This window comes from Natrix helvetica, assembly GCF_964273705.1.
Source record: "Natrix helvetica genome assembly, chromosome: 1".
Classification (NCBI taxonomy): domain Eukaryota; kingdom Metazoa; phylum Chordata; class Lepidosauria; order Squamata; family Natricidae; genus Natrix; species Natrix helvetica.
Genome location: NC_138548.1, coordinates 163,211,096 through 163,227,619, shown reverse-complemented (window position 1 = coordinate 163,227,619; position 16,524 = coordinate 163,211,096). Strand labels below are relative to the sequence as shown.

The following is a 16,524-nucleotide window of genomic DNA, read 5'->3' as shown; positions in this document are numbered from 1 at the left end:
CCTTAGATCGAAGTTCCCTAACTTTTCTGGCTTTGTGGACCGGCTAGGGGGGTGGGGTGGGGATAGGGGGATAAAATAATAAAGACAATTGTGATTATTATTTCATAAATATTTCATAAAAATTGTGGTAATTATTTCATAAATAAGAAGCATATTTAATAAAACAAGGACAGTGGTCCAAATGTTTTCCCACCTTCTAGGTAATATTTACTACACGAAGATTTGGATTGCTAACAGCTATATAGTATCCTATAGAAAGATAGCAAAAATGAATAAAGTGTGTGTGTGTGTGTGTGTGTGTGTGTGTGTGATGTCAAAGCACCTGGTATGCCCAGATTATTTCCTTGGCTCAGCTGACAAGAGAGGAGAGCTTGTGGTTTAGTGTCTAATACAACTATCTAACATGTAAAAACAGCCCAGTGAGGGTATGGCTAGCTGATGAGAGCTAAATAGCTTGAAATAGATATATACTAGTCTCCCTTTATTTATTTATCAGCACAAAATGCAACACACACACACACACACACACACACACACACACAAAGTAGTAATTAAGTAATTATAAAGGGGACGTGGTGGCTTAGTGGCTAAAACGCTGAGCTTGTCAATCCAAAAGGTTGGCAGTTTGGCAGTTTGAATTCCTAGCGCTGTATAATGGAGTGAGCTCCTGTTACTTTCCCCAGCTTCTGCCAACCTAGCAGTTCAAAAGCATGGAAAAATGCAAGTAGAAAAATAGGAACCACCTTTGGCGGGAAGGTAACAGCATTCAATGCGCCTTTGCCATTTAGTCATGCTGGCCACTTGACCATGGTGACGTCTTTGGACAGTGCTGGCTCTTTGGCTTAGAAACGGAGATGAACACCGCCCCCTAGAGTCAGGAATGACTAGCACGTATGTGCGAGGGGAATCTTTATTTTATAGTAGTTTAACCACACTGATCACCTGAGTGGTGTGCCAATTCACTCTATTGTTCAGATGCTGTTCAGACAAATGAAGGCTTTGGTTCTCTGTTCATAGAATTCTTTAAGATTAAATCAGACTTGGATCAAGTACTTTCCCCAAAGAATTCATTTCTCCTGACAGTCCTTCATACCAAACAGCATCTTCTGTAAAATAAGATATTCCCTTCCTATTTGAAGAGTCATCATTTAGGTCACAATGGTTATATTGTAGATGCCTTAAGTACTTTATTTTATTTTTAATTGTTTAATTAAATAAAAAAATCTGAAGAAATAATAATCACATTAAAAAGCACATCACAAATTTGCTTTGATACGAGGAAGTAGAATAAATAACAGAAATTATTTTATACTTTGTAAAAGGCGATGTTAGTAATTATGTAATTACTAACACTCCCACAACTAATAATGTGTTTTCCCCTATCACTTTATCCTACTCCACAAATCTTGAATTTTTACAGCTGCCTGATAGCAGGGCTCCTTGCCCCCTCCCCCAACACATTGCATGGACCTGTCATCATGTAAATGTTCTCTTAACATACTTGCTTGCATATGAATAGTGTCATTCAGCAGAAGATATGCACTCAGTTCTATAATAAATGGCCCTTCTGAGAGATTTCACAAGCCAGGAAAATTTAAGCCAAGATCAAAGCTATGGGACTTGTCCTGATGCACTTGTATGAGTCTCATTAGCATTAACAAATAAAGGGAAGAATGCAAATCTGAGTGCCTCTATTTCCATTTTCACAAAAATGAAACAAGAAATAGGGATCTTATGCATAACAAAATGCTTCTGAAAATACAATGCTGGTGCAAAAATGTTTTCATTTTCTGTATTTGGTCTTTCCATTGACAAAATAAATATTTGTGTGTGGAAGAAAGGAAGGATGGAAGGAAGGAAGGAAGGAAGGGAGGGAGGGAGGGACATTTGCATATTTAGTTGAACATATGTTATCCCTGTAGAAAAAATATATAAATTATGTTGAACTGTATAGGAATAGATGATTTAACTCACCATCCTACATGGATTTATGTAATGGTAAGTCCCACTGCTTTCAATGAGTTTTATTGTATAATATGGTAAGTGCATTTAGAAAATGATGTAACCATCCTTTCTTTGAGAACAATGCCTTAGGAACAACATCTAACAACATTAAACAAAAACTATGTGAAAAAACTATTGTTCAGTTCTCAGTTATATTCATGTTAATGACTCCAAAAGAACATAGACCTCACTTAAAGAGATCCACAGGATTTATTATATTCTTTGAGTGAATAGGGTCACTCAAACTTGCCGCTACCTTTCCAAATTTCCAATTGACGGTCCTTTATAATAATGATAGTTATTCAATAGCCAAGAGTTACATAGTTTAATAATTATAAGCTGCCCAGGGTAGGTGAATGTGCAGCTATATAAATAAAGACAGTGCATCCTACCCTACTGTGTTTCTGCAGTAAATGTTTGGCAGTTAACATAGAGAGGGGAATTCCGAAGCAGTCAGGTATAGGAAGTAAGAAGATCTATGGTAGGCTGCCCAAGAACTCTCACTGTTCTGGCTAGCCGATAGTTGCATAGTTGCATACAATGTAAATCAATTCCAATACAGACAAATGTATGTCATTTTAAAAGTCTATAACAGTGATGGCGAAACTTTTTCACCTCGGGTGCTAAAAGCATGAGCGAGCACGCTATCGCACTCGCTCATGTGCCCACCCGCATAATTTAACACCCCCCCGCACTGTGCCACCTGCACCTGCGCATGTGAATCACCGCCCCCGCTACCATGAGCATGCACGCATGGCTTTCTAGGAGCCTGGGGAGGGTGAAAACTGCCCCCCCCGGAGGCTTCAGGAGGCTTCAGAGAGGGAGAAAAACGGCCCAATGCGCAAACCGGAAGTCCATTGTTGGATAAAGGGGGGGAAAGTTTGCTCAACCTAAGACACTTTGCTGCCTGAGACAAAAGAGAAGCCAGTGAGTTTCCTGTTCCATTTAAGGATTGTATCCATTTATTTGTTGAATTTATATGCTGCCCATTGCTCAGTCCCAAAAGACTCTGAGTAGTTGAAGATTTAAGGACTCTTACTTCAAATCTATGGGTGGTATTTTCTACCAACCTTAAGGCCATCAAATTAGTTTAAGGATATAGAAACGATCACAAAGCACTCACAGCCCTGCCCTTGATATCTTGTAGTTTCTTTGTTGTCCCATGACAACACCTATTGCCTGCAACTGTCCTCTTTTTCCACCAAACAGTAAAGCAGGCAACAAGAAGTCTAACTGGATGACTAGGAAGACAATGCCAAATCTCAAAGTACTTTTTTTTCTTTTGTTCAATTCTTGGAGACTGCCTGGACAAATCCCTGAAGTTTTCTTGGCAAGTTTTTTCAGAAGTTGTTTTCCCTAGCTAGCTTCCTTCCTTCTTAGGGCTGAGAGAAAGAGACTAGCTGAAAATCACCCACCTGGTTTTGTGTCTAAGGTGGGACTGGAACTCATCATCCACCCATTTCTAGCCTGATGCCTTAAACACTAGGCCAAATTGGCTCTCTTCTCAGACACTTAGTCATTATATAAACTATACTTGAATATGCTCAGGTACAAAAATCAAACTCTTTAAGATTGAAGCATGCCACTGAAAGAAAGTTTCAAGGTTGACCCTAAATACATGTTTAAATAATTAAGGATTTTGAGCATAACTGGCTAAGAGAATTTGTATCAATTAAATTTTGTGTTTCCAAAGTAACTTCCAGGCTTGTCACATAAAATAGCCTCATACCTCATGAAAACCAGATGGGCAAAGCATCAAACAAAAGTTTAGCTTTTATTTACCTCACCCTAATTGTCTGCTTCCTGTCTTCGAGTGCTATGTACTCATCTTTCCTGCTAAGGGTTTACAAAACAGCAGCTACTAGAGATAAGGAGTTTGCCTATTCCTAAGAAATGTGCTTATTCATTAAGTAACATCAAGGGGGAAATGCTTCATTTATTTTGTTGGTAAGTTGCTGAAATGGATCAAAATATAAAGTCATTGGCTTAGAAAAATCTTTGATATCCTTAGTGTTACTGACATTTCGAAACTCTTGTTTATACTTGCCTGTTTAACAAAAAAAGGATGAAGTGCCATTGCATTTTGAGTCTGAGCCTGCTTTTCTGAAATGTTTTTATATATTTCTTATACACAAGCATATGTAGCAGAAGTAAAATTCAATATAAAAATAAGTGTAAATCATGGAAATGATGCCATGTGTATATTTTGCATATTCTCAAGAAATTATAAAACAAAAGAATAAAATAATAAAATAAATAAATAAATAAATAAAATACACCATTATTTTAAATTAAAATCAGGTCACAGACATTAAATAGCAATAGCATAAAACAGATTTCAATAACTGGTTAACTCAATAGTATGAGTTAAAGTGGATATTGTGACAGAATATCAAAATGGAATCAAAGGATACCTGTTTTTAAACCTAACTCAACCAGAAGTCCATTGGATAACTGTGATCCAGCCGTTAGCCTTTAGACCAGGGGCCAGATGTGTCATGTGAAGGATATGCCCACCCCAGCTCCACAAAGGGAAAAAACATCGTGAAATATCATGTGACAGCAATGTGACGCACACATGCTTCAGGCAAACTCCAAAATTGTTGCTCATAAATCATATATGCTATCATGAGCTGCAGACATGTACTACAATTATATCTAAATGAATCCACCTAGCTGAAATGTTAAAAGGGCCATGTAAGTACAAGTAGGTGGGAATATCTATTTTTCCCTAGCAATTTGCTGCTGCTTTTATTTATTTTTATTTATTACCATTTTTGCATTCAATGGAAGGAAATTAAGCATGTTAGAGTTACTAACGTAGCTGGGAACCTGACCCCAAGTCCTCCCAGAGATCCAAAGATCTTTAGAATTGAAAGGTCCAAAACTACCTACAGTGGGGCAAAAAAGTATTTAGTCAACTACTAATTGTGCAAGTTCTCCCACTTAAAAAGATGAGAGAGGCCTGTAATTGGCATCATAGGTAGACCTCAACTATATGAGACAAAATATATAAAAAAAGACCAAACAATCACATTGGCTGATTTGGAAAGAATTTATTTGTAAATTATGGTGGAAAATAAGTATTTTGTCACCTACAAACAAGCAAGATTTCTGGCTCTCACAGACCTGTACCTTCTTCTTTAGGAGGCTCCTCTGTCCTGCACTCATTACCTGTATCAATGGCAACTGTTTGAACTTGTTATCAGTATAAAAGACACCTGTCCACAACCTCAAACAGTCACACTCCAAACTCCACTATGGTGAAGACCAAAGAGCTGTCAAAGGACACCAGAAACAAAATTGTAGACCTGCACCAGGCTGGGAAGACTGAATCTGCAATAGGCAAGCAGCTTGGTGTGAACAAATCAACTGTGGGAGCAATAATTAGAAAATGGAAGACATACAAGACCACTGATAATCTCCCTTGATCTGGGGCTCCACGCAAGATCTCACCCCGTGGGGTCAAAATGATCCCAAGAACGGTGAGCAAAAATCCCAGGATCACACGGGGGGACCTAGTGAATGACCTGCAGAGAGCTGGGACCAATGTAACAAAGGCTACCATCAGTAACACACTACGCCGCCAGGGACTCAGATCCTGCAGTGCCAGACGTGTCCCCCTGCTTAAGCCAGTCTATGTCCAGGCCCATCTGAAGTTTGCTAGAGAGCATTTGGATGATCCAGAAGAGGATTGGGAGAATGTCATATGATCAGATGAAACTAAAATAGAACTGTTTGGTAGAAACACAACTCGTCGTGTTTGGAGGAGAGAGAATGCTGAGTTGCATCCAAAGAACACCATACCTACTGTGAAGCATGGGAGTGGCAACATCATGCTTTGGGGCTGTTTCTCTGCAAAGGGACCAGGACGACTGATCCGTGTACAGGACAGAATGAATGGGGCCATGTATCATGAGATTTTGAGTGCAAACCTCCTTCCATCAGCAAGGGCATTGAAGATGAAACGTGGCTGGGTCTTTCAACATGACAATGATTCCAAACATACCGCCCGGGCAACGAAGGAGTGGCTTCTTAAGAAGCATTTCAAGGTCCTGGAGTGGCCTAGCCAGTCTCCAGATCTCAACCCCATAGAAAACCTTTGGAGGGAGTTGAAAGTCCGTGTTGCCCAGCGACAGCCCCAAAACATCACTGCTCTAGAGGAGATCTGCATGGAGGAATGGGCCAACATACCAGCAACAGTGTGTGCCAACCTTGTGAAGACTTACAGAAAACGTTTGACCTCTGTCATTGCCAACAAAGGATATATAACGAAATATTGAGATGAACTTTTGATATTGACCAAATACTTATTTTCCACCATAATTTACAAATAAATTATTTCCAAATCAGCCAATGTGATAGTTTGGGTTTTTTTTTACATTTTGTCTCTCATGGTTGAGGTCTACCTATGATGCCAATTACAGGCCTCTCTCATCTTTTTAAGTGGGAGAACTTGCACAATTGGTCGCTGACTAAATACTTTTTTGCCCCACTGTATGTCTCAAACTTGAAATGCTAAGTCTTGGGAACATCAACTGATACAGGTATTATCTTTAAACCTAAACAGCAGTATCTGTCCAGATACAGCCCTGGGAGCTGGTAGAATTCCTGTTGCCAAAGAGATGATTCTTCCATCTCATACTAACCTTTACCAACCAATGTATCCGAGGCTTATAGTTGGTCTGTAAATGTATTATTGTTCTAACGGATGGTAGCTCTCTAGATTATTATCACTTAATGTCTCTTGAGAAGTCATTCAATTATCTATCTTCTGACCCATCAAACTCTCTGCAGATGACACTATGTGCCTGACTTTGTCTGCCCTTGGTAATTAAACAGGTCTTCAAGTTTGTAGTTAAACTGATTGGTTGAAGAGTATTATGAAGATAGATGCCTGTTATTTGCATGAAAATTGGAACAAGGAGTTGTAATATCCTGTGTCGTAACAATGAGTTAAGATCTTAAAGAGTGTTAAATATCCAACTTTAATCTTTAATTATATCCAAATCAAAAAAGCATTTTTCCTAGTGGATACCTTAAAGATGTTTATTAAGAGGTATTAAGAGGTAGGGGCCAATTATTAGTATGATCACATGGACATTGGACTGTTCCATAGTTGTTTCCTTTTACCTTACTATTCACAAGTTATGGATTGGGAAGAAAAGGAAGATTCAAGAATGCCATTGTAAGGCTGAGCTTTATACAAAAAATTGGAATATATGAAAAATTCTGGATTTATTATGCATGGTTTCAGTGTAAATATTCTGTAACTACTTGCTTTAAACCTTGGATTGATGAAATACATTTACTCTCATCTGTTTTATATGAAAGAGTGAAAAGTCTCATCAATACTGCTAAGGTGGTCAAGATTTAACTTGTTGTTTAAAAATGTTTTCATGTATAGTTTTTCCCCTCTTTGCTTTCCCCTCCCCCCATTCTGATTATTTGGTATCTGTCAAACTTATTTTTTTCTTTCTCCATTTTATATGCCATATCAATTATTTTTCAGAAAAAGTATAAATGAATCTGGTTCAATGGAAGACCTTCGTGGAACAAATGGGAAAATTTTGAGAAGATACAGTAGAAGGCAGTGGAAATCTATTCTCTAATATTATCTACTACCCAGGAAAACTACGTGGATGCCTCCATAAACTCACCAGGAGATTTGCTCAATTCAAAAGAGAAGTTATATTTTAACTGATCAATATATTCTCTACCTACCGGGAAGAAACCTGATAACAAATTTGCCAAATGTTCTAATAAAAGACAAAGCTGATCTACACGCATCATACAACTGATAAATTTAACCTGTGCTGTGTTTTTTTTTTAAAAAAAATGCCTTCTCTTTTCCAATATTTGTGTCTTGCCATTTGTGGAATTGTCAAATATAGATTTTTTTTTAAAAAATCAAAACCACCTAAAACTGTTTTTAACATTATAAAAGAGGAAGAAAATATTTTTGAAATGTTATCTTCTCTTGACTGCATATCTCCAGCCCTGATTCACATTTTTGTGGGGTGGGCAGCCATGTAAATATGATACATACATAGCCGCATAATTCTATCCCTGTCTGTTTTCTGAATTTCTACAATCTAGGGATTGATGAAAAGGCTCTGTATAATGTAGCCTCCAATCCTACTCCAAAGCCATTTTTAAGGGTAATTCTTTAGTATAAAGCATGGATAGCTTACCTTTTTACGAACTCATCAAAATGAATGCGATGAGAATATCCTTGTTGACGTATGTTGATGGTCTCTAAAATGCCGGTATAGCGTAACTGAACTAAGACTCTCTCTTGAGAAAATTTCAATGCCTCTCTGTCATCATTGGGCTTAATGCAGCGAACAAAGTGAGGTTGCCCAATCACCATTTTAGACAACAGATCCATCAGAGAATACTAAGGAAAGGAAAGCATGATAAAATATAGCACAAGAGTTCCATTTTCTTTGAAGGGAATGAAAATCTAGGCATCCTTTTTCTAAGTGTTCCAATAAGATAAAACAGGCTCATAAATATGTTTGAACCCCTTTTAAAATCTGCCTTCTTCTTACCCAGTTAGTCATTGCCAAACAAGCTTTGCCTTAAGAGTTTTCCTTTGACCTCTCTCTCTCCTCAAATTTTCTTAATAATTAAGGCATTTGCTGACATGTTCATTCATCCCTGCCTTGTCCCTTGAAAAGAATCCCTTCTGGTAGGCCTTGTGTATGTTCCAGGAATATTGCCAATATTATTTAAATGAGATGTTGGGAAAGCAGTGAAATTATACTACAATTTAAATTACCTACCCTGAAATAGGAAGCCACAGTTTGTCTCCTCATGTTGGTGGTTTCCTCAGGGTGCCTCATAATTTCCATGGTGTCAATCTGGAAACCAAAATCAGAGAAGTAAAAAAGTCTTGAGCCATGTTATTTTGCTTAGGTGTATTGGATATGAAATATGTGTTGGGAAACATGTATCTTCAATTTATTTTACCAACATTGTTTCTATCCGTTCAATCTATTTGTGCATCCATCTTGAGAATGTGAATGTGAATGTAGAGAAGTTTCCTGTTTCAAGAAAAATCACCGGCTTGGCAACTACCACAATGTGTAACAAAGGTAGTCCTCTATTTACAATCATTCATTTAGTCACCATTCAAAGTTACAAAGCTCTGAAAAAAGGGACTCACACACGTTTTTCACACTTACACTTGCTGGGCCACAACAAGAAACCTGTTTCCACATCCACTGCTGACCCCCTGGATGCCCCCAAGTCCCTCCTTTTTATCCCCAAGTTATCAGACAAAGCAGCTGCCCTTGATATGCTGCTGTGGCCAGGAAAATTATATGACCATATCCACCAACACTAAGATCTGAGGTTGACTTTAAAAAAGAAAGTAGAAGATATAGACAGATATAAATTTTGGTCCCAATGCCTTTGTTTTAATAGAGTCCATTTATTCACTGAAATTAACTCTTCAAACAACAAAACCTGGTAAACTATCCCATTTCAATAGCAGGATAAGTTTTATGTACACATATACTGTATATGTATCTATGTACAGTATATATTTATGTGAAAAATCTATGTATTTTTCACTATGCATCAGAGGGGAAAAAAGGACAAACTGATTGGTTTATTGTCAGAACCAATATCAAACATAACAACAGATGCAATATTCATTTACCTAGGTCACAATTATACAAAACAAGTGGGCTCTAGAAGTAAACGTTGTAGGATAAGATAATCCCTGTTCAGGATTCCAAACACTCTGATCCACTCCAGCTCCTGTTCTGTGGCCAGTTAGCACTTTTGTGTTTCACTGAACTATCTTGTGTCTTCATCCCTTTAGAGTTTTTCTCTTCAAGGTTTATTTTGGGGGCGGGGTGTCTTTATAAAAAAAATATCTCAGGGTGTCTTCAAGTCTACTGATACCATCTCCTGGTTCATAGCTCATGCAGGGCACACACTAACAATCTGGAAATAAAAGTAACGATATGCCACTTTGTCAGTGGTGTATTAACCATTAAGCAGACTAAGCACGTGCTTAGGGCACCAGGTCCAAAAGAGGCACCACAAAGTTGAGAAAGGAAAAAAAACACCAATGAAGCTTGGCTTCATTTGTACTGTATGTACAAAGGAGAGTGGGCACCAAGATTTGTCAGCGTTTAGGGCACCGGTGAGTCTTAATCCACCACTGCACTTTGTAATTCAGAATATGGTTTCAAAAGTTTTCCCCCCATTAAGATTCAAAGATGTAGACTGTTATCATGATCAATAATGCACTGCGTGATGAATCATAGCAGGATTAAACAATATGGAGACATATCTATTGCCTTCTCACATTGCCTTGTCCTAGAACGTTAACATTTTTATTTCCTTTTGGAGTAGTTTTTCTATTGCTTCATGCCATTAGTTGGTTCTTCCTGTCAAATTATCACTTTTCTAAATTAAAAAAAAACCTTTTAAAGGGCTTCAAATACATGAAATAGCAAGCACACTGTCACATGCCTTCATTTAGGCTAACACTACAGCTGTTCTAAATTAAAAATAAATACATGCATCAGACTTTGTGAATGAATTCTCCTCTAGTGCTAGTTGCCAATCAAAAGCTGCTTTGTTTCATTGCATCATCCAAATGAAATAAGACAATCTGCTCCCTGTTCACATGGTGCTTAGAAACATTTCAGCACACACCCACACATTGTGGTGGCATGCCATCTGCTACGAACAGGTGGTTAACCTAAGAATATGTGAAGCCTTTGTGCAGAATTTTTAGCACCTGCTTTAAGCCCAGAGGCCACCACTTCACATCCTGTTTCCTAAGTCCATGTCTGATCCAGGCTAATATTCTCAAAGGGGCTACGAACAGAGGCTTTGACAGCCCTACCTGGTAAACTAGACAGGGAACATGACTAGATGAGCTAATACTACTTTATTGAAAGGCTACATTAACAGAATTTTACAAGTCTGTTGATGCATTTTTGATCAGATACAGGTAGTCCTTGACTTACAACCCCAAACGCGACTAGAATTTCAGTTGTAAGTCAGTACATCTTCTTGCCGGCACTTTTACCTGCTTGATTCATTAGTGTCAGGGGGAAAAAAACGCCTGATATCTGAGATCAATGGACCGTGGCTGATTCCCTTCCGCATATCTTTTGAGATATTGAGAAAAGTAAAAGTCTTTAAAAATATTCTAATTAATAAACAAACTTTTAATAATAAAATAATAAAAGTAAATGAAACAGAAAATAACTAATGGTTACATTTTGATAATGAAAGCTCCGTCTGCCAAAGTTGGCTGCCGAACAAAGAAGAGAAGAATTTTTGGAATGTGTAACGCGTGCGCAATAAATCACTTTCAGATAACATTTTGTTTTATGACCTGCGCAATAAAGCTTTCTTAGTTTAACTCTTGAATGTCAGTTTAGGCAGTTCAGGCCTAGCAAACTTTTTAACATCGTGACACCCCTTCTTTTGCTAGTCTGGGCTGACATCATCAAATCATCAATTAAGGCACATCTTCTTTCGCAGATATTCGTGTTGATTTGCGGCGAGTGGTTTGTTAAGCATGTCTGCAATCTGATCATGTGTAGAAACATATTGCAATTTAACAAAACCTTGCTTAACTAATTGCTTTGTGTTTTGATAACGAATGTCAATGTGTCTGGACCTAGAACCTGTAAAATGTGACTCAGAAATATAAACAACAGATACATTATCTTCCATCACGGTGATTGGTCGAATCGGACGTGTCCAGATATCTGTGATCAAAGCATCAAACCACGTTAGAGAATTACAAGCATCTGAAACACAAGCATATTCAACTTCAGTAGATGAACATGAAACAAAACTCTGTTTTCTCACTTGCCAGTAAACAGGACAACCATTTAGGAACATCATGTAACCAGAAGTGCTTTTACGTGACTTCTTGTCGCTCGCCCAGTCGGAATCAACAAAACAAATCAACTTTGGTTGATCAGTGTGTGTTGGTTCTAGCAATAACTTCATGTGTTTAGTGTGTTTCAGGTATTTCAACAACTTCTTAATGCATGACCAATGAAATTGTGTTGCCTTACCTACGTGTCGTGATAAAAGATTAACACTAAGTGCGATGTCAGGTCTGGTCCAACTACTAATGTATAATAGTGAACCAATGACTGAACGATAAAGTGTTTGATCCTCGAACTCAGGACTTGGTTCATGTGTTAAGTTGTGAAAATCTGTTTGCATGGGTGTCTTTGTTGTGCTAGCATCTTTCATGTTGCAATGATGTAGAATGTGGTCAATTTTCTCCTCTTGTGAAAGACTAAACCCCTTCTGTGTCTTTTCAATTTGAACACCTAAATAAGTGCTAATGTGTCCTAAAGATTTTAGTGTGAAGTATCTCTGCAAACTTTTGGCAAAAATCTCACTCATTTTCTTATTTGGACCAATATAAACAATATCATCAACATAAACAAGAATTATCTCATATGCATTGTTAGATCCTTTTGTGAACACGCATTCATCAGTTTCGGACTTAATAAAGCCCATTGAATTTAGTTTGTCAGTAAGACATAAATACCACATTAAACCTGACTGTTTCAGACCATAAAGACTTTTGTTCAGGAACCAGGTATCCCCTTCTTGCTTTCGGAATCCTGGAGGGCTTCTCACGTAGATCTCTTCATCTAGGTCTGCATGTAGATAAGCTGTGTCCACATCAAATTGAAAAACTTCTAAACCAAGAATAGTTGCAGTGGTTAAAGCAATTTTTACACTTTCAGTTCTGACTGTTGGTGAGTAAGTGTTTGTGTAGTCCTCAGGATAACGTTGAGCGAAACCCTGAGCTACCAGTCTGGCTTTGTATAAAGACTCACCATTTGGTTTCTTCTTGATTCTGTAGACCCATCGGGTGCCAATGACTTTCTTGTTTGCTGGAGGTTTTGCAGGTGTGAATACATTAAGTTTCTTTAAACTGTCCATTTCATCCTGCATTGCATCATACCATTTGTCTTGTTCTGAATCAGGAAGCTGTTTGATTTGTGTGAATGTCTCAGGAGGAAGAGTAACTTTGCAAATCAAAGGTACTGGTGTTTTTGTCAGTTGCCATGAATAACGTTGTGGAGGGATTCCTTTTGTGGCCCTCTTGGAGCGTCTAGGAACATCAGTCCAGTCTTCTTCTTCTTCATCATCATCCTCGTCCTCACGTTCGTCGCTAGCATCAGCATCCGCGGCTTGCGAAGACGGAACATCAGGTTGTGAAGAACTGGTAGAAGGAATATCTGCCTGCGAATTGTCATCAGGCTGCGTGGCATCTGGAACACCATCTCTAGGAAAATAAACTTCAGGGTCATTGGAATGAATCCTGGACCAGCCAATGTCTTCCTCAAAATTAGCAGATTGTGAAATGACAATCACATGTTTAGTATCAATGAATTTGTACCATTTTGAATTATCATCAATACCCATAAATCTCAGTCTCTTTGCTACTGTACCTCCCTTTCTTCTTTGACTTAAGGGAGTGTTCACCATAGCATATGAACCAAAAATGTGGAGGTTCTTGAGATCAGGCTTGTAGCCATACAGCATGTAGAAAGGAGTTTGATTGATTACACTGCTCCAAGTACGGTTGACAATGTAATTTGCATATTTGATTGCTTCACCCCAGTATGCGTTACTGAGATTGGCATCTTCTAGAAGACAACGCATCATGGTTTGTAGAACCCCTTGTCTTCTTTCTACGACTCCGTTATGAGCCGGTGTATATGGAGCAGATGTCTGATGAAGAATTCCATTCTTACGCATCCAGTCCTGGAAACGCTGAGACATGAATTCTGCACCACGGTCACTCTGGATTCTGGCGATGCGAACTTGGTATTGTGTAGAAACAAATGCTGCAAAGTCTTTAAAGATCTGAAAGGTCTCAGATTTCTCTCTCATAGGATATACAAATCCATATCTAGAATGATTATCTACAATTGTTAAAAAATACTTTCTGCCACCAAGTGTTGGTGGGAAAGGACCCACTATGTCAGTGTGTACCAAATCAAAAATGCGTGTTGACAGGCGTGTAGCGTGTTTGGGAATTGCAGCCGCCTTGGATTTAGCCTTTTTGCAAACCGCACAATCCAAAAACACCTTACACCCCTTTAGATCCAAACCTTTTGCGAACTCCGGCATTTTTCTAAGAACACGGAAACTGGCATGCCCCAAACTTCTGTGCCACTTGTGAATACACCTGGAATGCAAAGGTTTACCAGTTAGTGAATTCTCAACATTAACAGTTTCATGAGGACCCTCAGGCTTGCTCTGAGCAATCTGTTTTTGTTTTCTCTGTTTGTTGGCTTTAGGAGCCTTTGGCACAGTAACGTTTTCTCTCTCTGGGACAACTCTCTCTGGGTCTACGTTGTGCCTTTTTGGAGTTTGCATACTTGCCTGTGCTTGCCCTTTAGGCTTTGGCTTTAAGTAATAAACACCACCAATCAGCATAGTTTCAGCAATAATATCACCATCTTTAACTAAGTAACTTGCTTTTTCGAGGTGGTGAACCTGGAACTTTAAATCTCTGGACAAGTGACTTTGACTAAGCAAATTACTGGTTGCTGAAGGTATGTAATAAACATCAGGGATGTGTGTATCGAGTTCTTCAATGTAAACAGTTCCTTTTCCCATGACCTTGCAAGTGTGGTTGGTGAAGGAATACAGTTCTCGATACTCGGGCTCTGGTTCGCCCATCTCTGTGAAAAGTTCCCTTCTGTGGGTAACGTGCACAGCTGCTCCACTATCTAAAGTCCACAAAAGACGTCTGTCGAACTTTGGATCAGGTTGTGGAACGTTGGTTATGGCCAGTGTCACAAGTGGAGCTTGTGAATCACGCCTTGGACCACGACGGCCTTGTCTTCCGCCTCTACCTCTGCCTCTGGAATCTGTTCCTCTGGGCTGGTACGTGACGGGAGCCGGAACTCGTTGGGGACAATCCCGGGTGTCATGTCCCACATGGTTGCAGGTGTAGCATTTTGGCATCCTTGGAGCGTAGCCTCTTCCTCGGAAGGGACGTCTGGCTGGAGCCTTTGATGCTGGGGGCCGTTGCAGATGTGGGGTAGCTAACCTGATAGCTTCGTCTTCCACTAAAAGTCTGCAAACGTGGTTAACTGTGCGTTGAGCAATAGGCACGTAGTTAATCTTTGCAACAGCATCTTTCCATTCATAATTCAATGAGTTAATGATGATGCTAATCATTTGGATATCATCGATTACATGGCCATTTTGTCTCAATTCACTTCTCATTCTTTTCAGTTTGGTCAAATGTCCACCAATTCGTTCACCAGGTTTCAACTTCGAACCATGGAACTCAGACATGAGCAAACATGAGGATTCAATTGAAACGGGCCTGTAGCAATCTTCCAAAATAGCCCATATTTCTTGGGCAGTTGCATCAGGTGGAAAGATACCTTGGATCTCAATTTCCATTGACATGAGTAAAGTCGTGATTCCTCTGTTTTCGAGGTCTCTTATCACAGGTGTCCAGGGCTGAGGGGGAGGATTAAAAACCATGGAATATGTGCCTTCTCTTCGAAGCAAGAGCGCAATTTCACTGACCCAGGCTTTATAATTCTCTCCTGACTCCTTTAATTTGGACTCACCAGTCAAGGGGGTGACTGTGAATACCTGCTGAGGAACAATTTGTTGCTCTGGTTGCAAATCTGGTTGTTGAACCAGGGGATGCTGGGGTTGCATCATTGGCCTTTGCGTGGCAACATCAAATTGGCTTCCTCGAATTCGCCTTTGGCTTTGCCTTTTTCCATCTAGGGAGGATTCAACGCCGCCAGGGGGTGTTGAAGACTTAACCTTTGAGGGCAAAGTTTGGGCTTCTGTAAAACTCATAGCTAATTCTTTAAACCTCATCATCTTTTGCTGTAATGATTTTTCTCCGCCAGCAGATGGCAGTGCAGCTTCACTTCTTGGCTGCCTCACCTTTCTATACGTATGCGGAAGTTCAGTTGACTCAAAGGGACCACGTGACCTCGGTGACGTGTACATGTCTCTTTGTTCTAATTGACCAATGAACTCTGTGGGGTGTGTCTTAGGCTGTTGTTTTGAAGACAAGATGGCATCCTTAGACATTTTGGGAGTGGGGGAGCTTCTCCTACTTCGCCTTATCTCTTCAAAACACACTCGCGCCTCCCTAGCATGTCTTTCGAAACGTTCTATTTGATCAAGATAGCTTTGCATTTCTTGCTCATCATCTGGGGAGATTTCATAAACTTTGCTTTCTGCGTGGGAGGATTTTTTCTCTGCCGGCAGTTGCCGTTTAGACTTTTGCCGTTCATTAATTGTATCTTGATAATGAGGAAGATTTACTGACCTCAGTCCGTGGATCTTGCCTTCTGTAACTCCTTCCCCCACATCTGGCTCGGCACCTGAAGAATCTTGCTCCTCTGTGTCCGAGGGAATGGATTCTTTCGAGCGCTTTCCATGTCCGTGTTTTTTTCTTTTCTTTCTCTTCTTTGACATGGCTAATTAGCCTTAGTCGGTTATCTTTAGATAGCA

The 16,524-nt window shown here is 39.3% G+C and overlaps 1 protein-coding gene across 1 annotated transcript in view; it reads right to left on the bottom strand.

The window, feature by feature from the left end:
- Positions 1 to 16,524, bottom strand: part of MYO3B (myosin IIIB) — a gene marked incomplete at its 5' end in the record, with an annotated part of 314,537 nt that overhangs the window by 137,766 nt on the left and 160,247 nt on the right. Inside the window, 2 exons of the mRNA XM_081955637.1 lie at positions 8,199 to 8,404; positions 8,793 to 8,870. Of these exons, the coding sequence (XP_081811763.1) occupies positions 8,199 to 8,404; positions 8,793 to 8,870 (284 nt within the window). The remainder of the gene's footprint in view (positions 1 to 8,198; positions 8,405 to 8,792; positions 8,871 to 16,524) is intronic.